Source organism: Jaculus jaculus, chromosome 4 (assembly GCF_020740685.1).
Source record: "Jaculus jaculus isolate mJacJac1 chromosome 4, mJacJac1.mat.Y.cur, whole genome shotgun sequence".
NCBI classification, from domain to species: Eukaryota; Metazoa; Chordata; class Mammalia; order Rodentia; family Dipodidae; genus Jaculus; species Jaculus jaculus.
This window is the reverse complement of record NC_059105.1, coordinates 65,240,773-65,266,854: the sequence shown is the minus strand read 5'-3', so window position 1 is coordinate 65,266,854 and position 26,082 is coordinate 65,240,773. Positions and strand designations below refer to the sequence as shown.

The 26,082-nt window shown below is 39.4% G+C and overlaps 1 protein-coding gene across 2 annotated transcripts in view; it reads right to left on the bottom strand.

The window, feature by feature from the left end:
• Sp3 (Sp3 transcription factor) overlaps positions 1–26,082 on the bottom strand; it is a 58,664-nt gene that overhangs the window by 28,118 nt on the left and 4,464 nt on the right. For both annotated transcript variants that reach the window (XM_045146980.1, XM_045146979.1), the window contains one exon: positions 18,699–20,052. In XM_045146980.1, coding sequence (XP_045002915.1) covers positions 18,699–20,052 — 1,354 coding nt within the window. The remainder of the gene's footprint in view (positions 1–18,698; positions 20,053–26,082) is intronic.

Here is a 26,082-nt window from a genome sequence, read left to right as displayed (position 1 = left end):
CACACACACACACTCACGAAACTTCTATGATGTCCGAGGTCCTTGGTTTCCCACCAGGAATAGATGGTAAGACCCTATTGCTGAAGACTACATACTTGGGCTGCAAGCCCACTGAAAAATCCTGCTGGAACTGAGCTGATAACCTCCTCCATGTAGACCAGCTGACAAAAAGCTGGAAGAAAGCCGGGCGTGGTGGCACACGCCTTTAATCCCAGCACTCGGGAGGCAGAGGTAGGAGGATCGCCGTGAATTCGAGACCACCATGAGACTACATAGTGAATTCCAGGTCAGCCTGAGCCAGAGTGAGACCCTACCTCGAAAAACCAAAAAAAAAAAAAAAAAAGAAAGAAAGAACGCTGGAAGAAGCCGTTCTACATGTAGTTCAATGGGAGAGAGAGATACCACCAGTGAAGATACTCAACAGTGGACACTGCAAGCCTTATAATTGGCCAGCCAGGCCAAATGAGCCAACGGGTGCAACAGTGGCACATCTGTCATGGTGGAAACCAGCTGCCCTCCAACTGGACTGGAGGCCTGCTCCATAGGGGAGAATACATCCCTGATACTGAAAACTTTAAACAGGGGTAGTCATGAGCCCTAGGGGTGATGACATCTGCTGATGTCTGGGTAAGTGTATATATCAAACAGCCCAGTAAGCACTTCTCTTAATATTCATACCCTTATATTAACGCTACTCTCACTTTGGGTAGAGAATCTTCTCTTTTCAGATGGCAGTGACCTTGGGATGACTCAGAGGGTATCATAGTGCTGGAAAGAAGTGACTGGAGTACTGAGTAACATCTCGATCACACCTTCCAAGGCTCAGGGTCTAATGTGAAAGAGGTGGTGGAAAGAATGTTAAGAGCAAAAGGAAGGGTAGGACTCCTTACAACATGATTCTCCAGATATAAAATGGCCTGCATATCCATGACCTCACAGTGCCTGACACTACCTACACAAGACCATCATAATAGGAGGGAAAGATCATGACATCAAAATAAAAGAGAGACTGAGTGAGATGGGGAGGGGATATGATGGAGAATGGAATTTCAAAGGGGAACTTGGGAGGAGGGGTAATACCATGGGATATTTTTTATAATCATGGAAAATGTTAATAAAAATTGAGAAAAAAAAGAAACTTCTATGATGCTTGAATCTTGAGAAAATGACTATACTATAGGTTAAGGTTTTCTATTAAGAGCACACATTCCTTGTTATCAAAATTTATTTTAAGTTGGATGTGGTAGTACATGCTCTTTCATCCCAGCACTCGAGAGACAGAGGTAGGTGGAATGTTGTTGAGTTCAAGGTCACCCTGAGACTACATAGGGAATTTAAGGTCAGCCTAGGCTAGAGTGAGACCCCACCTTGAAAAACCAAAGAATAATTTTTTAAAAATTTTTTGTTTATTTTTATTTATTTATTTGAGAGCAACAGACAGAGAAGGAGGCAGAGAGAAAGAGAGAGAGAGAGAGAGAGAGAGAATGGGCATGCCAGTGCCACCAGCCACTGCAAACGAACTTCAGATGTGTACACCCCTTTGTGCATCTGGCTAACATGGGTCCTGGGGAATTGAGCCTCAAACCAAGGTCCTTAGGCTTCATAGGCAAGTGCTTAACTGCTAAGCCATCTCTCTAGCCCAAAGCAAACTATTTCAATCAGAATAAACTGTAACTACAGAGAGCCCAATAGAAACAAACTGAAAGTCACATATCCAAGTTCAAATTTTGAAGTAGCCATGTAAGAAAGGTAAAAATAAGCAGTAAACTTTAATACTATATTAGATGTAATCTAATATCCAAAGTATTAGTTTCAAATGACAATCACTAAAAAAAGGGGGGCAGTGGCAGGCATGTTGGCACATACCTTTAATCCCAGTACTCAGGAAGCAGAGGTAGGAGGGCTGCTGTGAATTCAAGGCCAATGTGAAACCAATTCCAGGTCAGCCTGGGCGAGAGCAAGACACTACCTCAAAAAAATAAAAAAGGGGGAGAGGAGCTGGAGAAATGGCTTAGTGATTAAGGCACTGATTGGCCTATGAAGCCTAAGGACCACTCTTTGATTCTTCAGGACCAATGTAAACCAGATGTACAAAAGGGTACATGCGTTTGGAGCTCATTTGTAGTGGCTGGAAGCCCTGACGTGCCCATTCTCTCTCTCTCTCTGCCTCTTCCTCTTGCTCTCGTGCTCTCTCTCTCAAATAAAGCAATAAAATACTGGGCTGGAGAAATGGCTTAGTGGTTAAGGCGTTTACTTGCGAAGTCAAAGGACCCAGGTTCGATTCCCCAGAACATACAGACGCACAAGTGGCGCATGTGTCTGGAATTTGTTTGCAGTGGCTGGAGGCGCCCTAGCACTCTTTCTCTGATTGCAAATAAACAAAATTTTAAAAAGAAATAAAATTAAAAACAAAACAAAACAAGACAATCACTATAAAAACTGAGAGCCAGGCATAGTGGCTCAGGACTATAATCCTAGCAGTTGGAAGGAGAGACAAGAGACCAGGGGTCATCCTCTGCTACAGACTGTTTTTAGGGACAGCCTGAGCTCACTATGAGACTGTCTCAAAAAAAAAAGAAAAAAGTAGAGATATTTTATTTTCTATTTATTTAACTATTTTTGAGGCAGGGTCTCAGCCCAGGATGGCCTCAAACTCACTGTGATCCTCCTACCTCAAACTCCCAAGTGTTACATTCTATTTTTATACTAATCTCAAAACTTCAGCTTGAATTTTATACCTACAGTTTACCTCAATCAATCTAGCCACATGTCAAGTGCTTAACAACAATACAGCTTGAATAGCTCCTAAAAATCACAGTGGCTAAAAATAAAGATTTAATTTTCATATCTATCACGTCAGCTGGTGGTATACAAGCTATCTTCACAGTATCAATCATATTGAAGCAGACACTGTGCCACACTTCAATGACCAAAGCAAGCTATCTAGCTATATTAGGTATGCCCAAGAAAACCACAATGTGAGGTAGACACCCCATGTGGTTAGCACACTCATTTTTAAAAATATTTATTTGTTTATTTATTTGAAGGGATGAGACAGATAGAAAGAGAGTATTGGCATGCCTGAGCCTCTAGCCACTGCATACAAACTCCAGACACATATGCCCCCTTGAGCATCTGGCTTATGTGGGTCCTGGGGAATTGAACCTGGGTCCTTAGGATTCAAAGACAAATGCTGTAACCGCCAAGGCATTTTCCCAGTCCCCCACACTCATTTTTTTTTTAAATAACAACTTGAAACTTCCAAATCATGTTTTCAAGAAAACTAATGGGATCCCCCCCCCCCCCCCGCTTTCTAACATATAAACCTGCATTCTAGTAGCAGAAGGCTTGCTTATCAAGTCTGGATACAATCTCCAAATCTCCAGGACTACAAATTAAACTGTAAGGAGGAACGATAGGTGTTACATTTTTTTTTTTTTTTTTTTTTTTTTTTTTTTTTTTTTTTTTTTTTTTTAATTATTTATTTATTTATTTGAGAGCAACAGACACAGAGAGAAAGACAGATAGAGGGAGAGAGAGAGAATGGGCACGCCAGGGCTTCCAGCCTCTGCAAACGAACTCCAGACGCGTGCGCCCCATTGTGCATCTGGCTAACGTGGGACCTGGGGAACCGAGCCTCGAACCGGGGTCCTTAGGCTTCACAGGCAAGAGCTTAACCGCTAAGCCATCTCTCCAGCCCAGGTGTTACATTTTTAATAAACTGACTCTTCAACCAACCAGCAACTAACTCTAAGACAATTTTTTTCTTAACATGTAACATAAATTTCCCCTTCTACAAAGTTCCTGAATATTTGAAAAAGCAACTGGAAAGATGTTAAAAGAGCTCAAATCCTGTTCTTTAAACTTTATTTGGCAAACAAGTACTTTGAGTTCTCGTTAGAACTTTCCTACCAAGACTCTTGAGTAGTTGCTGAAAACAAGTGCAGGCTAAAAGAAAATTAAATAAAAATCAAATTTAGCCAGGCATGGTGGCGCATGCCTTTAATCCCAGCACTTGGGAGGCAGAGGTAGGTGGATTGCCATGAGTTCAAGGCCACCCTGAGACTCCATAGTGAATTCCAGGTCAGCCTGGGCTAGAGTAAGACAACTACTTCGATAAATCCAAAAAAAAATATATCAAATTAACTTCTCAAAAGTGGGATAAAGGGAAAATAGAGAAATAGCTAACCATGGTGGTAAATACCTGTACATAATACTTTGGAGGCTGACACAGGAGGACTGCTGGCTTAAGGCCAGCCTTGTCTATGTAGGAATATCCTGCTCAAAGACAAAAAAGGGAGGCTAGAAAGATGACATGGCTTATAATTTTGTATTGGGCTACATTCATAGTTATCTTGAGCCACTGTAGACCATAGGTTAGACACCCCTGGGCCATGAATTTATTACACAATTTTTCTGTCAATTTTTTAAAGATAAATTTACTTGAGACAAAGGGAAAGTGAGTGAGTGAGTGAGTGAGAATTGGTGTGCCAGGGCCTCTAGCCATTGCAAACTCCAGACGCATGTGCCACCATGTGCATCTGGCTTATGTGGGACCTGGAGAATCAAACCTGGGTCCTTAGGCTTCACAGGAATGTGCCTTAACTGCTAAGCCATCTCTCCAGCCCTATTTTACTTTATTTATTTTAGAGAGAGGCCAATCACGAGAGAGAATGGGCACACTAAGGCCTTCAGCCAATGCAAAGGAACTCCAGACATGTGCACTACCTTGTGCGTCTGGCTTATGTGGGTCCTGGAGAATTGAACCTAGGTCTTTAGCATTGCAGGCAAGTGCCTTAACCATTAAGCCATTTCTCCAGCTCATTACACAATCTTTAAAAAAGTTAGATACTCTTTGTCCAGCATAGTGGCACACACCTTTAATCCCAGCACTCAGGAGGCCGAAGTAGAAGGATTGCCATGAATTTGAGGCCACCCTGAGACTACATAGTGAATTTCAGGTCAGCCTGGCCTAAAGTGAGACCCTACCTTGGGGGAAAAAAAAGCTGGGTACTCAATCTTAACTTACAAGTTTAAGATGATGTAAGTTTTTTAAGGTAAAGCAGAGATGATGATACCTAGGCAGTCATGCAGGTGTTTTTCTGAGGAAAAGTCCAAAACAGAGCCCAAACAAAAGCTATCTACTGATTCCTAGTCAACTTTTATTACATTATATTTATTTGCGAGCAGAGAAAGACAGAGGGACAACGGGAACATGAGTCTCTAGCTACTGCAAACAGAACTCCAGATATATGCACCATTTTGCCCATCTGGCTTCATGTGGCTACTAGGGAATTGAATCTGGGTCATTAGGCTTTGCAGGTAAGCACCTTAACTACTGAGCCATCTCTCCAGCCCCAAACTCAACTTGTAAATACCAGGTGTCAGGGAAAAAAGAAATCTTACCATCCAAAGAAATGTATCACTGTTATTACCCTAAAAGAGTATCTTGGAAATCACAGAAAACAGAATTATTTTCCTGTTTTATTATTGATAGTAGTTAACACAATAGTCCCAACTCTATCGTCAAAATTCCTAACCCCCAAAATTCACTAAATACCTTTTGTTTACGCCCCCATCAGTAGTGTCTATAAACCTTATCCATTTAATTCATCTTATATTCTAAGCTCCATCTCTATCTCTACTACCAACAAGTCATTTCAATCCACATTACAAATTGAACCTATTAAATCATATCACCTTTAAGTAAGATTCTCCTTAAAATATCAATGATAGGCTGGAGAGATGGCTTGGCAGTTAAAGTACTTGCCTGCAAAGGACCCCATTTTGATTCTCCAGGACCCAGGTAAGCCAGATGCACAAGGGGGCACATGCATCTGGAGTTTGTTTACAGTGGCTGGATGCCCCGGCCCCTCCCCTCTCTCTTTCTCTCAAATAAATGAAAAAAAAAATATATATATATATATATATGCATGTATATCAATGAGGGGTCTGGAGAGATGGCTTAGTAGTTAAGCGCTTGCCTGTGAAGCTTAAGGACCCTGGTTTCAGACTCCATTTCCCAATACCCATGTGTTGCAGTCCAGTTCGCATTGCTGGTAGAAATCACCCAACCAAGAGCAGCTTCTGGGAAAAAGAGGTTTATTTTGGCTTACAGGCTCGAGGGGAAGCTCCACGATGGCAGGGGAAAACGATGGCATGAGCATCACCCCCTGGCCAACATAAGATGGACCACAGCAACAGGAGGGTGTGCCAAACACTGGCATAAAGCCCTTAAGCCTGCCCCCAATAATATACTCTCTCCAGAAGGCATTAATTCCCAAATATCCATCAGCTGGGAACCTAGCATTCAGAATACCTAAGTTTATGGGGGACACCTGAATCAAACCACCACACCATGTAAGCCAGGTGCACAATGTGGTACATGCATCTGGAGCTTGTTAGCAGTGGCTAGAGGCCCTGAAGTTCCCATTCTCTCCCTCTCTCTCTGTCACTCTCTAAGAAATAAATAAAAATAAAAATAAAATCAATGACTAATGCCAGGCGTGGTGGTGCACGCCTTTAATCCCAGCACTTGGGAGGCAGAGGTAGGAGGATCACCGTGAGTTCAAGGCCACCCTGAGACTACAGAGTTAATTCCAGGTCAGCCTGGACCAGAGTGAGACCCTACCTCGAAAAAACAAAACAAGCCGGGTGTGGTGGCGCACGCCTTTAATCCCAGCACTTGGGAGGCAGAGGTAGGAGGATCGCTGTGAGTTCGAGGCCACCCTGAGACTCCATAGTGAATTCCAGGTCAGCCTGGGCTAGAGTGAAACCCTACCTTGAAAAACCAAAAAAAAAAAAAGAAAAGAAAAAAAAAAAAACAAAACAAAAAAAAGTGTATGAAAAAATCAATGACTAAAAAAAGATGGGGGTTGGAGAGATGGCTTAGCGGTTAAGGCACCTGCTTGTGAAGCCTAAGGACCCAGCTCAATTCTCCAGGCCCCACATAAGCCAGATGCACGTGGTGGTGCATGTATCTGGAGTTGGTTTGCAGTGGCTGGAGTCCCTGGTGTGCCCATTCTCACTTTTCTTCTCTCTCCCTTTCTCGGTCTCTAATAAATAAATAAACAAACAAAACAAACATCAATGATGAAGTTCCTTTCCTAAACAATGGATTGGTCCCATTTACTCCTGACAGCTAATCCAATACTGACTTATTCTTACTATTCCTCTTAAAAACTTGCAATGGGGCTGGAAAGATGGCTTAGCTGTTAAGGCACATGCCTGTGAAGCCTAAGGACCCCAGTTCGATTCTCCAGGTCCCACATTAGCCAGATGCACAAAGGGGCGCATGCGTCTGGAGTTCGTTTGCAGTGGTTAGAAGCCCTGGAGTGCTCATTCTCACTTTCCCTCCCTCTCTTTAATTAATAAATATAAGTAAAATCTTTAAAAAAAAAAAAAAACTTGCAATGATTCCTTAAGTAAGTTTAAAGCTAAATTTCTCACTGCTAAGGTTCAGGGTTTTATACTATTTTATCCTATTTACTAAAGTAAGTGTGTTCTATAAGCCACTAGTCAGCAAATAGCCCAAATTACTACTCATACTATTAACATTACCCAAAGTGGTTCCTCATAATTAACCCAATGACATGGTATTCATCTCTAAATGTACGATATGAATAAAAAATAAGATGTTGCCGTCTTTTTCCCAGGATTTCTCAGAAACCTTAATATGCTAATGAGCATTTTCATAAGTTAGTATATATCAACATCTGACAAACCAGAGGTGGGGTGGAAATGCTGTTAATTAAGCTGTTTGCTTGACTACACAAAGTGACACACACTTGCAATATCAGAAGGCAAAGACAAGAAGATGCAGAGTTTGCGGTCAGTCTGGGCTATCCCTTCAGTACAGCAGAGAGAGAGGAGAGAACATACAAATGAACACTAGACTGCATCTATTCTCTCATTACTTGTAAACATCTCCCCTCATCTTTCTACTTATACAACTCTATACTCCCTCATTCAGGTTCTCCCTTCTCCAGAGTTTTTCTTTGATGGAGCCCTCCTTGATCATCTTTGACCTTATACAATTACTTGTATCATGCAATTTAGTAATGTACTACATTATTCTTTCAATTACATAGATTTATACTGTCTTCCTTTCTTATCTCAACCTATCAATAAGCCTGAGAATATGAACATGTACCTCTTTTCTTATAAATGATCTAACAGGCAAAAGATACTACTGATCTGACTAAATAGATACACTCTAAGAAATCTGTTCACCTCTCTTTTCCCAAGTTGTGCCTTTTCTCTGTACCCAAACAAGGAAGTCAAAATGAAGGAACCAACAGTATTTATGAAAACATAACTTCCCCCTTAAAATGCAAAAAACATTAACACTTAACTGCTGTGAATGTTTTACCCCTCCTCTGAAATTCATCAACTTTCTTCATAATAAAAGAGACAAATAAGCAAAAATTATAGTCAAAGTCCATCTTCAAGGCTTTCACCAACACTAAAATCTTCTTCCTACTTGTGAGCCAAGTAGATAACCACACCCTTGCCTGTTGCTTTAGCTTGTCCTGGAGAGATGCGAACAGGCATCTAGGGCACCAAATGACAGCACTGTAACAGAACCCAGCAAAGTCCTACCCCATCCTGGATAACCACTCCACTGAAGCAGCATCACAAGGCACTCTTCCAGTTAACCTTCATCTATATCCTCTAGCTTCTCCCAAGATCACTTGCATGGGGAATGTGGGGAACACAGACAGGGGTGAAAAACAGGTGGAATCCCAGGTGAGACCCTCCTGAACCCTACATCCTCCTGCTAGGGAGAGTCAACAGCTCCATTACCATTACCATTACCATACAGACCTAACTATCATTGTATTGTTCTGCTTCAAAGTTGCCAGGGCTGCAGGGCCACATAGCACTCTCTACTGCAAGGTGGCATCATGCTGTGCAGAGGGGAAAAAAATGTCATATTAACACTATCCAAGCTTTCACTTGTAAGGCTAACTCAAGCCTCATAGGGAATTTCTGGAAACAAAATAAATGTCTAATTTTTAAATAACTTTTGAGTAATCAAAATTTTCACCCATCAAAATGTGAGAAGACAAAATGTTTTCAAAAGCTATTTGTCACATAAAATCTCAAGTATGTACAAAAGTTCAGGGCGTGCAACAAACCCTGACTTATCCTTCACCCAGCTTTCAGAAAACAACTCAGGGACAATTCTGTCCCATCTATATATAACCCAAACTGCTTATATAGTATTGTTACTCTTTTTTTTTTTTTATGCCAGATGCAACAATTCAACCACAAATATTTCATATGTGTTGCTCAAAGATAAAACTGCATTTAAAAATCTTTCAGCATTTCTTAGAATACATAAAATATACTCAGGGGCAGGCTGGGGAGATGACTCAGCAGTTAAAGGCACTTGCTTACAAAGCCTGGTAGCCTGGAGTTGATTCCCCAGTGCACATACCCACATATATAAAGTGGCTCATGCATTTGGGTTTCATTAGCAGTGGCAAGAGGCCCTGATGTGCCCATTCTCTCTTCCTCCCTCCATCCCTCCCTCTCAAATAACTAAATATTTTTTAGCTGACAAAGCCTGCAGACCCAGGTTCAAATCCCCAGTACCCACGCAAAACCAGATGCAAAGTGGTGCATGCATCTGGATTTCATTTGCAGTGGCAAGAGACCCTAATGTGCCCACTCCATTTCTCTCTCTTCCTCCCTCCTTCCTCCTCAACAACTAAATAAAAGTATTTTTTACCTGGCAAAGCCTGCAGACCCAGGTACAATTCCCAGGACCCACATAAAGCAGAGTTTGATTCCCCAGTATCCATGTAAAGCCAGAAGTACAGTGTGGTACATGCATCTGCAGTTCAGTGGCAGCAGCAAAAGCCCTGGGGTATGCTTGCCAGTTCTAATAAATTTAAAAAAGAAAATTAAAAGGACTCAGGGGATGGAGAGATGAATCAGCAGATAAGAATGCTTATTACTCAAGCATAAGGGACTGATTTAACATGAATTCCCTAGCACCCACAGCAACAGTTGGGCAACACACACCTGTAACCCCAGGAACCTGAGAATCGCTGAGGATCCTTTCTTGGTCAGCCAATTTGACTGAAACAACAGCTCCAGGTTAAATAAGAGACTTCATCATGGAAACATAGATGAGTGATAGAGGAAGAACCTGAAACTGTTCTCTGGCATCTGCACATGTACACACAGGGCATGCATATCTGCCCACACAAATGTATACAACACACAGAGAGAGACAGACAGACAGACACTGAGTGACTCACTCTGAGGTCAGTAATTTAATTCAGTTCCCTCATACATCACAGGTAAGATCTTCTAAAATTCCTTTGGTTTCTCCTGGCTTTTAAAAACTATACAAGTTTATAGGTTGGTGTGGCAGCTTGAATTTATGGCCCTATAGATGCAAACGTTTTATTACAACTAAGCTGGCAACTTGAGTCTCCAGTGGGTAGAGCCCTGCTGGAGGACAGGTATGTCACTGGGGGAGGTTCTTGTAGTCCAGCCCTGCCAGGTGCGTTCAGTTTGAGCTTTAGCGGTTTTGTGGTGCTGGTTGTTGATGATCTCTCTGCTTGGATCTATGGAAGTGAGTTATCTTCTTCTGCCATTGATGGTGTTTCCCTGAAATTTGTAAGCCTCAAATAAACCTTTTCCTCCTATAAGCTGCTTCTGGTCAGGTGTGTCTGTCCAGCAACAAGAAGCTAACAGCAACAGTTGGTCTCTGAAACAATTCTAAGACGCAACTATAAATTTAAGACCTTGCCTTGCATGTTTACCATGTGTAAGGGCCCTCCCTGGATTGGAACCCCAGCAAAAGAAAGCTACAAATCCAGCAAAGCTACACAATTAGTAGTGACATAAAATAAGCAAATTATCATTTATCTCACATATTTCATGGTTAATTATTTTATAAGCAAGTACATTATAAATCCCCATACAAATTTGTGCTTATTTTTATTACTGACATTTGTTCTTCACATAGTTATTCCCAAAAAAATTAGAGCAGTGATTAAGATATTGCTAAATTCCAAAATGGACAAATACATTATTGGTAACAAATAAAGTGCTATTTACGTTTATTTATTTACTTGCAAAGAGGGAAGGAATAAGCATGCTAGGGCCTGTTGCCTGCAAATGTCATTTTGCACATTTGGCTTTACATGGGTGCTGGGAAATCAAACCCAGGCTGTCAGGCTTTGCAAGTAAATGCCTTAAACCACTGAGCAATCTCTTCAGCCCCAAGAAGAGCTATTTTTAAAGAAGGAAAAAGCTATGAAATAAGGTGGTATATGATCTAATCCTTTACAGATGCCAACCTAGTGGCTACCCTTCTGTTGCTAATGTGTAGTATTAGAACACTATATCAATTAGACTCATCTGCATTTCTGTCTAATCCAATTGTGAAAGAGTCAAGAAGGAGGGTATCCTTCAGGGGACATTCGTGTCAGATGCATTTTTTTATTGTCACAAATGAGAAGAGTGTTGCAAGTATCTAGTGGGCAACATCAGGCATGTTGTTAAATATTCCAGAATGCAGAAGATGGGTATAGCACAAATAATCCTCAGACCCAAAATACCAATAATGCAGAAGTTAAGGAATCCTGGTCTAACTTGTCAGGTTATAAGCACCTCTAGGATATAAAACATCATGTCTACTTTGTATCTGCAGTGTCTGATGTACCACAGTAGAAGCTGTTAAATGCAATGGAAGAGCAGGAAGGGACATGATTTGTGTTTAGGAAACCAAAGTGATGTGATGATATACTCAAACAACTTGTATTATCTTACCAAATCAAAACCATGTATCTTTTAGCCAAGGAATTTTTAGATCTATACATATAAAGATTGCCAATGCAGCAGTATTTGAAGTAAGATTGAAAAAATTGCCAATAAACTTTTATTTTTTTATTTGTAAGGCAAAGTTTTATTGGGTAAAAAGAGAAAAAGAAGAAAGCTGGTACACCATGTCGGCATCCCACAGTTCGGGATCTCAAAATGCAGCCCTGATCTGTTCAAAGAGTCAACTTTTATTGTAAATAACCACATGATGTTTATAGTAAAAACAGGATTGGGAGTTAAACCACAAAATTACAGACTGTTTTAAACAAGGGGGGAGGGCTATTACAAAAAAAAAAACAACCTTTTTATTAATTACACTTTTATAACTTGTAAATTTGTGCTTTATGTGGGACTACCTATTAAAATATGAATACTTTTTAGCATACATGTCAAGTGGGATGTTTGGTGCATGTACAGGTGCCCTGTGTGCAGACATGCAGAAGCCAGAAGAGAACACTGGATATGCTCCTCTATCATTCATACTTGTGTTTCCTTGATAGTCACTGAATCCAGAACCATCTTTTGAGGGGGAGGGGTCAGACTATCTGACCAGTGAATCCCAGATTCTCCTGTCTCCTCCACTCTAACAGGACTAGGGTTACAGGTATGCAAGGCCATGCCCAACTGTTTATGAAGATGCTAGAGAATCAAACTCAGGGTAAACCAGGCCCTCGTGCTTGCATGGTAAACACTCAACCTTTAAGCCATCTCCTCAGCATGGAATACTTTTAAAAAATGTAAATGCAGCCACACACGGTGACGCATGTCTTTAATCCCAGCACTCAGGAGGCAGAGATAGGAGGATCACCATGAATTCGAGGCTACCCTGAGACTAGATGGTGAATTCCAGGTCAGCCTAGGCCAGAGTGAGACCCTACCTCAAAAAAAAAACCAAAAAAATAAATAAAAATAAAAAAGGACTTCAAAGTTTCTACTAAAAAGAATGAATAGTATACTTGCACCTCAGTGGCTAAAGGTGAGGTGAGGACTATTATGAATAATTAATCAAGAGGACATCCAATACTAATAAAGTATTTCACATTATGATTTTTTGATTTCCAATTTTTACAGATGACCATTTCATGCCTTTCCCTTCTCAAACTCCTAACGCCTGCTCTTCTTACCCAATTTGTTTCTTATCACAAAACTGTAAGATAATTCTTATCAAATGCTTCTAGTCAACTGTAAAGATAAAGCTTCATCCATCATACCCTTCCCCAGTTATAGAATCATCATCCCACTTCAATGTCGAAGCCTGCACTGTGTCCTCTACTTTCTCTCGCTTGTCTCCTCATAACCTTTCCTCCATTATGCCTTTCTGGCACTAAGTCCACCTCCAGGTACCATCTTCTATTTCAATGATCCTCCTAACAGAAAAGCTCTTGTCTACAATAACCATTATTACCACTTCCTCTTTTCTTTCTTCCCCACTTTATAAAGTCATTTTGCTCAGGTTTTCTTGAACCTATTACACCACTGAAACCACTATCTTGCTAACACATCTTCCATTTACTATCCCTTTATGTATCCTCTTTTAAATACATGAAAAATATTCAGCTCAGCACACCTAGGTGGACTGGCTCCTGTGGGCTCCTTCAGTCCACAAACCAAGCAGGTCTCTCCTTACTAACTGTGTCAGATAACAAGACTCACTCTAGTTGGATGTCTGATGCAAATAAAGGAAACTAACCACCTGTGTAAGCTCTCTTCTTTACTGTTCTACCTAAACACCAGTGTCTAAGAGCCCTCCCCTTCACTTCCCAGCCTGACTTGGAGGGAAGGGCTTCCTTCTGTCTGGGTATTTTCCTAATTGTTTTCTACATGTATTTTGGTTTGGGGTACTTTGTTACATGTATGATTTTTCTTTGCTCAGAATCCAACTATTTCTTAATCCTCTCCACTCTTCTATGTGAAGGGGATCTTTGGGTTCTTATGCTTTGGGGATAAGAAGGTTCTGGAAGGCTTCCAGAGCCTTCCTGCCCCCAGAAATTTCTGTGATGGGGTTTTCTCTGAATCTCCCATCTCTCCCTTTCCAGCCAGGTAAGGAGAAGTCTCTGGTTTGAATCTTTCAGTCAGCCTCATCCCTAGATCTTAATTCCACCTATGATAAACCCCATAATTTATAATTTACCCTTCTCAGAGTCTATCTTATCAATTCCTTGTTAAAATGGATAAGGACCCAAAAGCTAGGGTTCATAGGCCCTCCTTGAGACACAAAATCATTTTGATGTTGCTATCTGGAGTTCTAATAGTCTAGTGTAGTTCTATTTGTTTCTGCAGATTCCTTTTTTTGCGTTATCTCCTTAAATATATGAATGAGTACCTTTGATTCTGGGTTAGGCATTGTATTTGAAAAATCTGGATAAGCAATATGACTCATATACACTAGTTTACAACCTTTTCTCATGTATTACTTTCCCACTAAGTAACTGAGATGTCAGCTGTACTTCAAAGTTCCTTAGTCTTCTTTCCTAGGCCTCAAGCACAGCAACTAAATTAGAATTGGAAAGAAGATAAACACTATTTGTCAAAATATATTAGGGTTCTCTGTGAGAGTCTACAAGGCAGCAGAAGATAGAGGCTATGACCTGAATTATTTCATCTGGTTATATCTATGTGTTATAAACACTCTATATTTTATGCCAAGTCCAATGTGAGTAACAGATTCAGATACTTAATTGTTTACTGAAACCATACACTTGAACACAGAACTGAACACTCAAATTTAACAAAGTTCAGGGTACGCAATTTCCTCTTAATCCCACCTATCCCTAGGTTTTCCTTATAGTGGCTTAGCCAAAGTCATTCTCCTCTCATGCCTTTTATTACTCTTTCAGCCTTCTGTTGACTATGCCTCAAGGATCTGTTTTTAAGGAAAGGGGAGAAATGAAAGGATCTTGCTAAGAAAAGAAAAAGTTAAATTTGCTGCTTTTAAAAGCCCATATGCAGCTGGGCGTAGTGATGCATGCCTTTTAAGCCCCGTACTTGGGACACAGAGGTAGGAAGATCACTGTGAGTTTGAGGCCAGCCTGAGACTACAAAGTGAATACCAGGTTAGCTAGTGCTAGACTGAGATCAGACCTCCCAAAACAAAACAAAAGGCCATATGCATGTTAATGCAGTCTGGTCTACATAGCAAATTCCAAGCCAGCTAGGGCTATACAGCAAGACCCAGGCAAATAAATTTTACATTTTTGCAAATCTCTTTAGTGTCATTGGGGGGGGAAAAAAAAAAAAAGAAGCCTGCTAGAGTCTCAAATTTGATGCTGCATTATTTGTGTGTGGCTTGGGCTGAAGTAGATGAAGAATAATGTCACAAAGATATGTAGCTGGAAATGAAGGGAACCTTTTGGCTAATTGTGTGTATTCTTTGGTAGTTAAATAACAGGCAGCTTAAAGGCCAGTATCTTAAAGGCGAGAATCTTAAATTCTATCAATAAACTTTTATACTCCTTGTCCACTTTGCACTTTGAATGGATCTTTAACTTGTGTATGACTTTGTAACACAATGAGTTTCTCATTTAACAACTGGTTCTGGGCTGGAGAGATGGCTTAATGGTTAAAGCACTTGCCTGCAAAGCCAAAGGACCCAGGTTAAGAGTCCTCAGTACCCACATAAGCCAGATACACAGCAAGACACATGCAATCTGGAGTTCCTGTGTGGTGGCTAGAGACCCTGGCATACCCACATCCCCTCCCTCCCTCTCTCCCTCCTGTATCTGACTTTCTCTCAAATAAAGTATTTTTTTAAAAAAACACACAAGTGGTCCACAGAGCTTTCATATACAACTGCCAAGTGTTGAAAATATAATTTCCCTTTACCATTCATGGCATCAGAAAATTTGAAATATTAGGAAATTATCAAGAATTTTATCTATGGGTCTGGAGAGATAGCTTAGCAGTTAAGCATTTGCCTGTGAAGTCTAAGGACCCCAGTTCCAGGCTTGATTCCCCAGGACCCATGTAAACCAGATGCACAAGGTGGTGCATGCATCTAGAGTTTGTTAGTAGTGGCTGTACCCATTCTCTCTCTCTCAAATAAATAAGTAAATTAAAAACAAAAATTTTAAAAATATATTTAAAAATAAAAAATAAAGAATTTTATCTATGAAAAATCTAGATCCCTGGCGTGGTAGCACATGCCTTTAATCCCAGTACTCCGAGGCAGAGGTAGGAGGATCACCAAGAGTTCAAGGCTACCCTGAGACTACATAGTGAATTCCAGGCCAGCCTGGGCTAGTGAGACCCTAACTCAAAAAACCAAAAATATTAAAAAATTTAATTTCCTCTGGAAAGTCCAAGTTTTATCAAGTTTAAGTGACAAGCTCATCTCATTTGTTCTAGCAAAATTATATCCATATGTGAGGTCTCAAAAACTGTAATTTCATTTAAAATACAGTATAGTTTATCTTGGAACACACATGGAGGGGAGCACTTTTTCTCAAAGCCAATTATCTTATTTGGTATGCAGCAAAATGTCTTATGAAAACATACTTTCCAGGCTGAGGAGATAAATTCTACACGATAAAAAGTACTTGCCCCATAAGCATAAGAACCTGAGTTCCATGTCTGCTACTCATGTAAAACAGCGAGGCATGGTGGCACACCTCTAATCCCAACACTTGGGAGGTATAAAGGAGGACCCTCGGAGCTTGCTGGCCAGCCAGTCTAGCCTAACTGGTCAGTTCCAGGCCAATAAGAGACTCTTCCCTGAAAGAGGTGGATGGTAAACCTGAGGAATGACACCCAAGGTTGTCCTCTGACCTTCACATGCCCCATACACACTCATTAAACACTTATGCACCCATACATATGTGCACACCACACACATACAAAATAAAATACATCCCATTTTGCCACAAAGCATTATCATAAAACATACTACAGGAACTACAAATCAAAAGCACAGTGAGTTACAGCCCATTAAGCACTGGTAGGGATGCAGAGAAATTGGAATCCTCATGTATTACTGAACATGAAACAGTGCAATGTCTTTGAAAAGAAAATTCTGAAACTTCCTTCAACACAAACATACAATCACTACAGAAACCAGCATTCTATTCATTGATAAATACATACACATATACATACAAAAATGTTCAAAACAGATTTATTCATAGTGGTCAGAAAGTATAGACAACCCAATATCCACCAACAGAAAAATAAAATTTGGTATACCCAGCCATACACAGAACATTTTTCAATCACATGAAAAAATGAAGTACTGATGCATGCTACAGTATTTGAACTGCATTTGCTGCATCTAAAAAGCCAGGCACAAAGGAACATATACACTGTACAATCCTACTATGAAATGACAATCATATCCAGAGATAGAAATAGATTAGTGATTACTGACTGGAGGGTAGTATAAGGCAATGACTGCTAATAGAGGTATAGGTTGCTTTGGGGGGAGAGGGGTACAAAACTGCTCTAAAATTAGAAATTATAGTTACAAATTCTGTAGCTACATCTTAAAATTACTGAATCGTATACTTTAAAGGGTAAATTTTATAGTATGTGTATTCCAATAAAGACATTGTTTTTCTAAAGTAGCTAGTATTTTTACTGTTTACTAAGGTAATTTTTCAGTGAACCTACGTTCTTCCTCTACTGCGCATTTATGATCATGAAAGCAGTACGGCAGCTACTAGTGCTCAGCTACTTTGATCCACCATCAGCGAAAGTGAGCACAGTGCAAGAGTGAAGTAAGTTCTTAGTATTAAGTAGGAAAATGACCTCTCAAAGGATCTCAGGACTCCACAGAGGCCCTAAGATGTCATGAAAAAATAAATCTACTCTAAATCATAGCTTCAGAAGACCCAAATGTTAACTCAAAATTTTCTAAGTACAGATCTGAGACTCCAAGACAATTGGGTCTGGAATCAAGTACACAGAAGAAGGTTGATACAATCTCCACAGAAACTCAAAGCAGAAGAATTAAAATAATAAAATTTAAGATTTCATGCACAACAAAATATTCAATGTTATCTAGAGAAATAACATTTGTAGGGTAACAATGATGCTAACCTTTTAAACTTTATCACCTAATTTTTACCAAACGTTCAAGTAGACTTCTACAATATCAATTTATACTTATAAATAGCTACTTCTGGCTCAGCCAAGTTTAATGCCCACTATCACATAAAGAATGCAGATATAGTTTCAAAGTCCAACACCTACATGTCATACAATGAGGAAACTGAGCTTTCAAAAGAAAAATAACGAGCTAAATTAAGTATTCTTTACTCCAATACCATGTTTCACTATGCCCACCTAATTTCCCAACCGAATATAATAAACTGTTTGAGTCTGGGGAGACGGCACAGTGTACCGAGCACTGGCCACATAAATTTAACTAGCTGAGTTTGGATCCCCAGAACCCAAGCCACATGCTGTAGTACATCAGTAATCCCAATGACCCTAGAAAGAGAAGGTGGAACCAACACCCTAAATTGTCCTTTGCTTTATACAAACACCCACACTTACACACTCACCCAAAAAAGTTTAACTTAGATCATGCCAAGGCCAACTAAAGACACTCTACCTACCAAATAAAAATATGATGTCTGGAAATACCAGTAAGATGTCAAAAGAACTACAAAGTTGTAAGGAAAAACTATGAACATCACTGGAACAATAGTAAAACAAACAGCGTCAAATCTACAAGCCTAAAAAAGATTTGAAATGTACTTTGATGTCTCCATTCATATAAACAGGGATACATATGTATATATGATACATATAAAAAAGTGATTATATATCACTCTTAATGCCAGGTGCTGATAAAACACCTAAAGGAAAAAATTCCTACTCTTATCACTGTATCTGAATGTAATGACAATGTGACTCACCTGCAGGACTGTCAGCATTTTCTCCTGGATGTAGCTGTATACCAGTAGAATCTATAGAATTTACTGTAACTGTCTGTAGATTTGGCAACTGACCAGTGCTTAGACTAACTGGAGTTGAAGTCAAGGCTCCACCTGCTGCAACTTGACCAAGAGTGAGCGTCTGAACAGGCGTCAAAGTTATCTGTTGAGCAGCAGTATTCTGTATTTGCAAGTTCTGCAAGTTCTGGACCCCTTGTACTTGAAATGTCTGCCAGGTTATCTGTCCAGAAGGGGTCACTGTCTGTGCCTGAATTAAAAAGGTTCCAGGGTTCAGCTGCAACTGAAGATTTTGCAAAGCCTGTTGTGATATATTTTGACCACTGGCTTGCACACCATGGATTGTCTGTGGTGTAATGCCTTGCACAATTTGGGCTTGACTGGTTGGCTGTTGAGAATCTTGAAGCTGTAGATGTTGGACAACAGGCTGTGCTGTAGAAACCTGAATATTTTGAGCCTGTGTCTCTTCAGAAACAGGCGACTGGATGTAATTTCCCTGAAGATCTGAAGAATGGACTTGCCCACTAGAAGTAGTCAAGCTATTTGTATTTTGTTGTAATATACCTGTACTATCTATCGTAACAGGCAACTGTGATGAAGAGGATGTTGGCACAAATAAATCTGTATCAGTATTAGTTTCATTAATGTCAGGAGAAACCCGTTCACCAGTCCTTTCTGAATTGTCTGAGCTATCCATAGCTTGTCCCGTGTTTATCAAATGTCCATCGGCATTAATGCCTGCAGTCATTGTCTGAGAACTTCCCGAGAGTCCCAAAGAATCTAGATCGACACTATTGATTGGTACAAAGGTAATATTTCCTGGCAGACCAAGAGGCACATTAGCTACTACTTGGGTTTGGCCAGGAAAAGACGAACCACCAATTGCAACTCCCTGAACCTGGACTTGACCAGTCTGTGGTATGAGATTTTGGATATTAGCAGGAGGTGTTCCAGAAGCAAGTAATGTTTGATTAGAGCCAGGAATGATCTGAATCTGACTGCTTTCTTGATTTATACCCCCATTATCTGAAGAACCTGTGAAGCCAATCTGAACCTGCTGACCATCTGTTGACTGAATCTGTGGTATTACTTGATATTGAACATTGGAAACTGTACCATTTGATGAATCTGATCCTGGTGTGACTGAAAATATTTGTTGATTCTGCAAGTTCTGAAGGGGAAGGACATACTGCCCACTGGAAGTAGCACCTGGAATCTGTACTAGATTACCAGCTTCATCTTTTATAGTTGTAGGTGTGGCTGACAAAACCTCCCATCGGTTTGGCGCTCCTAACTGTGCAGAAGCCAAATCACCTGTCTGGATAAAGAAAACAAAAATGCTGTGATATACTGGTGGCATGCTTACTCTTAATTCTCAAACTCTCAAGTAGTATAAACCCTACTACCTGAAAATGAAAGTCATTTTAATAACACAATACAGTTCAAGTATAGAATACTACACAAATTATAATAATTATCACTTTCAGTTGTTAGTTATTGCAAAGATAGTCCCTTCTATTTAAGTGGGGGGGGGGGGTGAACCAGAACAATCTAGATTTTACAACCAGAAATCATCATCATTACTATTTTGGTGGAAGTGCCTAGACTGATCTTAAACTCATAAAATGCTCCTTCTGTCTCAGCCAAAGAAGTCGAACAATAAGTGTACATCACTAGGTCTAGCTACAAAAACTGTTCTCTTAGTCCTTCATCCTTATCTTTAATGTTGTGCAGTTTATTAAAAAAGAAAAAGATGGAAGTAGCTAAACATGATTATTATTAATAGTTCAGGCCAAACATACTTCAACTACTGGAGAATTCATGAAGTATATAACCCACTAAAAATATCTAAACAAGGGCTGGATAAATGGCTTAGCAGTTAAGACATCTGTTTGTGAAGCCTAAGGACTACGATTTGATTGCCCAGGCCCAAGTAAGCCAGATGCACAAGGGGGCACAGGCATCTGGAGTTCCTTTGCAGTGGCTGGAGGCCCTGACATGTCCATTCTCTTTCTCTCTATCTGCCTCTTTCTCTCTCTTAAATAAATTATATATATCAACCCAGGCTCTGTGGCATATACCAGTAATCCCAACATTCATAAGGCTGAGGCAGGAGGACTCCTGCCTCAAGTTCAAAACAGCAAGGCTGTCTCAAAAAAAAAAAATAAACTTGACCACACACACACACACACACATACATATATAATCAAATATATGTATATGCTCACTCACTCTCTATACACACACACACACACCCTATTATTCATCATCAAAAAATACAAAACAGTACATTGCTATCAAGTCATCTGAGTTAGGAAAGTATATTTGTATATAATTTATTGCTATATCTTAAATATAAGAAAGCTACAATATTTTGTTTTGTTTTTCGAGGTAGGGTCTCACTCTAGCCCAGGCTGACCTGGAATTCACTATGGAGTCTCAGGGTGGCCTCGAACTCTTGGTGATCCTCCTACCTCTGCCTCCCAAGTGCTGGGATTAAAGGTGTGCGTCACCATGCCTGGCTTGAAAGACACAATTTTTATGGCATGTATTACTGTACTCTAGAGTAAACTCACAGGGCAAGCTACTAAACTTTACTTTTTTCATAAACTACTGCTACAAAAAAAAAAATTTACTGTACCTCAAAAGGGGAGGCTGGAGAGATGGCATTTAAGGCACCAGCCTGCAAAGCCTAACAACCCAAGTTCAATTCCCAACACCCACATAATGCCAGATGCACAAACTGACACATACATTTGGAGTTCAACTATAGCAGCTAGAGGCTATGGTGATATCTCTGTCTGTCTGTCTGTCTCTCTCCCTTTCTCTCTCTCCCTCTCTCTCTGCTTACACATAAATGAATAAAATTTTAAAAAATAAAAAACACCTGGCATCCAGGAATAGTGGCCCATGACTGCAATCTCAGAACTGAAAAGGCAGAGGTAGGAGGATCACCAAGAGTTCAAGGCCAGAGTAAGGTGTGGAGTGAAACCCTGCCTTAAAAAAAAAAAAAAAAAGTGAGCAAGGTTAATTGTCCTGTGATCACACAGCAAAACAGCTCCATCTGAAAAATGTTCCTTCTCACCTAAAAGCTGGTATATAGACTGTTGCTTTACCTGCCATTCTAAGATTCCATAGAATGCCAGGCACACATGGCTTGTATTCTGTAACATACAAGAATCTGAAGTATCATCCTCATAGTTTATGTATATAGTTACCATTGTTAACCAAGGACATAGGATTGGGCTCCAAGGGATCCCTGCAGCTTCCAAACCAATATATCTACCTTTAAAGAAAAGTACAACTTGAAGAACAGAAGAAATAACCTAGGGTTCCACTATATTCTTAAAGGGGATCTGTGACCTAAAAACCATTAAGATAAGTATTGTTCTCCTGACAAACCATTCCACAAAATTTTGAATAGATTATATACCTAAATGTCTTCTATTTCTTAAGGACATTACTAATTTTCATGCAGTTGAGTTTATATTTCAAAGAATGATCCACAGTTCATTCTTGACTCAATTCAAACATTAAAACATATCTGCCAATCCCTGTCAACAAATGGTTACCCTCTACTCAAGCAGACAGCCATATATATGAGAACATGAAAGATTTGAGGGAGGGGACAGTGATTTCACATTAAACACTTGAAGTATAATTAGAATAAAAAATAAAATTTCTATAAAGGTATACCAACAATAAAGTCACAAAACAAAAAGAAACTAGAATAATATGCAGTGTGGAGTTCAAGAGAGTATCCAGATAAGGCTCATATTCATAGACAAAAGTAATGGTGAATAGGCCTGTGAATGGCTTTTTAGAGCCTACTAAGTTGTTTAGACTTTATTCTGCAGATAGTGCATTCATGAAAGCTATAAAAGACTTATAAGCAAGTGGAGGGTACAAACACACTGGTATTTGTATCAATATAAAACAAGTCCAGTAGAGACTGAAATAAAGGCAGAATAGACTAAAGAGAGAGAAACGCCCTAGTACAACAAAAATAAAATAAATGAAGCACCAGGCAATAACACTTGTTATTCTTTGACTTCAATTTGAAATTATAACCAAAAGACACCTTTCCTAACACTACAATAGCAATTTGTTTTATTCCAGTCTTTTGGCATTTACGTAAGCTGAAGACTGATTTGAAGTCTGTTTTAGGTTAAAATCTAAACAAATTATATCAAAAAAAAAACTAACCATTTAAGGTTATTATTCAACTGGATAATCAACTTTTCCTGGCCTGAATTAATTTAACAAGCATTCTCAACTTTTAGACAAAAATATAACATACTATGAAACTAATTTTAAAACAGTGGCATTTTGTACCTTTGCCTTTCTTCAAAAATATGTCAAATTTATGGTGTCTAAAGCTTATTTTTATTTATTTTTGCTAAACAACAATTAATATTCAACCATGAGAAACCAGCTTTCTAGTCAAGAAATTTCTTGAAAATACAACTACTCAAATATAAAGTCTGAGTAAATATTGGCCAAGTCATCACTCTGCTGAACTAAATAAACTATAGTATCATTTTTCTAAGCAATACAAGCAGCTCAATAAAGGAAAATCTATAACTAGAGGGATGGCTTAGCAGCTACAGCGCTTGCCTGTGAAACCTAAGGACTCTCATGTTAGCCCTCCAGATCCCACATAAGCCAGATGCACAAGGTGACGCAAGCACGTAGTAGCACATGCACACAAGATGGAGCATGCGTCTGGAGTTTGGTAGCAGTGGCTAAAGGTCCTGGCATGCCAATTCTCTAAGAAAGAAAGGAAGGGAAAGAAAATTCTAAACATAAGGCAAAAGGAATCTCAAGATCAAGGCCAGCCTAGTCTGCATATCAAGCCCCAATCTGAAAGATAAAAAGAAAAAGTAGAAAAGTAAATATATGTGTACATTTGTGTATGTACGTATAAGCATACGTATATGTGTATCGCTGTGATCCCAAGGTATCATTATTAGTACTAAGTCTTTAAGAACAGATTTGAAAAATACCCATTAAGTACCTAGAACAATTCCTGGCATGAAGTAAAACCAATATGCAAATCTACTTTCAAATCTCTGCAAAGAAAATTACAGAAAGAAATGGAATGATAGAGATCAATCAATTAAACTGACTTTGAAATACTAGAGCTCCTTAAAAAAATCCTACAGACCAGGGCTGGAGAGATGGCTTAGCAGTTAAGGAACTTGCCTGCAACATCTAAGGACCCAGGCTCAATACCCCAGGACCCACATAAGCCAGATGCACTTAGTGACATATGTGTCTGGGGTTCATCTACAGTGGCTAGAGACACTGGCGCACCCATATTCATTCTCTCTCTCTCAACTAAATAAGCAAAATCAATATAAAAAGCTAAAGACCCACTATAAATCTATTTTTTTATTTTGTTTATCTAAGAGACAGAGGAAGAGACAAAAGAGAGACTGGGTGCACTCCAGACACATGCGTCCCCTTGTGCATCTGGCTTTCGTGGGTCTTGGGGAAATGGATCCTTAGGCTTCGCAGGCAAACACCTTAACAGCTAAGCCATTTCCCCACAATGAACAAGTTCCAAATATTTCAAAAACTAAAATCGTTTTAAGCCCATTCATTTGTAAACAACATACCAATGAAAGGCATACTAAACACTAATGAAAAAGGATAATACTAAACGCTAATGAAAAAGGATAAATAAGAAAGCTGTCGAGTATAAAAAAAGTTGTAAAAATTTCATTACACTACTGGAAACACTCTAGGAACAAAGAAAGAAACATAAAAACACAACGAGGAGAGAACTGCTATTGGCTGAGATGCAAGATAACCCTCCATATAACTTTCCAAATGAGAAAAAAAAACACCAGTGTTTTTCTCAGTAACTCTACTTCTTATTGAAATAATTAACAATGAAAACATCATCTGACCTGTTGACAATTGTTCTAAAATTTGCAGCTGAAGGCCCTCTTTATTCTGCTCTACAAATGTACACACAAGGTAAGCAGATCACAACCTACAGGAGCAATGATATTACCATAGCAGTTCACTACAAGGGCATTTTCCAGTGCCACTGAGCATTAAAATGTGGGGCTAGGGCTAGGAGAAAATACGATTTCAAGAGAAAGGGAAAAAGAAAAAATTCACTACCATTGTATAGCATTTCCAAGAATAAATAACTTCTCAACCCCCCAGGTGGCTTTATAAAAGACAGAAATGAGTAAGAAAGGCATATTAATGAAAATTAGAAAAAGTGTGAAGCTAAGATGTAATTAAGCAAGCATTCTTAGGCAAATACTGAAGAAAAATTTCAAGGAGTATTAGTTGAATTAAGACAGACTTCAATATAGCAGTTTCAATGACATCATAGGACTTCCCCCCTCCAGTGTTAGGGTTGGAATCCAACTTTGTAAATACTAGGCAAGTAGTCTACTACTGAACTACATCAAAGCCATGTAAGGCTTAAGTAATGGTAAAAATGTCCTTTTCTTGAAATAAGCTATCTGCTAAACTAATGAATATTGAATTGACAACTTAACCAAAGACCAGGAAATGACTTTTATACTATTTATCTGTACAATTTACTTCACTTAAGTACAAAGGAAATTAATAACATACAAGTTTACAATGCAATTTTTATGTTATTATTTGCATAAAATATCAACATATTTCCTAACTTAATAGTAAAATTAACCACAACACACAACTTTAATAACAAGATACAAAGGCATCATTCACTATCATATTATGGGGCATTACAGGTCAAACCATTTTGTGATTGGAACTCTTCAGCACTATATATACAAACACCCTTGGCCAGGATCTTCTTTTATAATAAATTCCAAATTCAAAGCAGTATGTAAAGCAAGTCTTAGTGTAGTTAACTAACTTTTCTAGGCCCTATTTATTTATTCACTAGAGAGAGAGAGAGAGAGAGAGAGAGAGAGCGCGCGAGCGAGCACGAGAGCAAGTGCGCCATGTGGGGTGAGGGGGATGAGGGAGGGGAAGGGGCAGATAAAGTGAGAATGATCACACTAGGGCCTCTAGCCACTTGAAAGGAACTCCAGATGCATGCACCACCTTGTACATCTGGCTTACATGGGTACTGGGGAGTAGAACCTGGGTCCTTAGGCTTCACAAGCAAGCACTTTAACCACTAAACTATCTCTCCAATCCTAGGCCCTTTTAATTTGAAATTATCAAGCTAAACTGGCTTGAATTTGAACACTTCCACTTGATTTTAACTATGCATTAGAGAAAGTTGGGTGAAGGGTATAAAGTAACAATTCTTTATATCCAACTATGCTATAAATCTAAAATTACTAAACTTTTTTAAAAAACATAGCTACAAAAAACTATATAG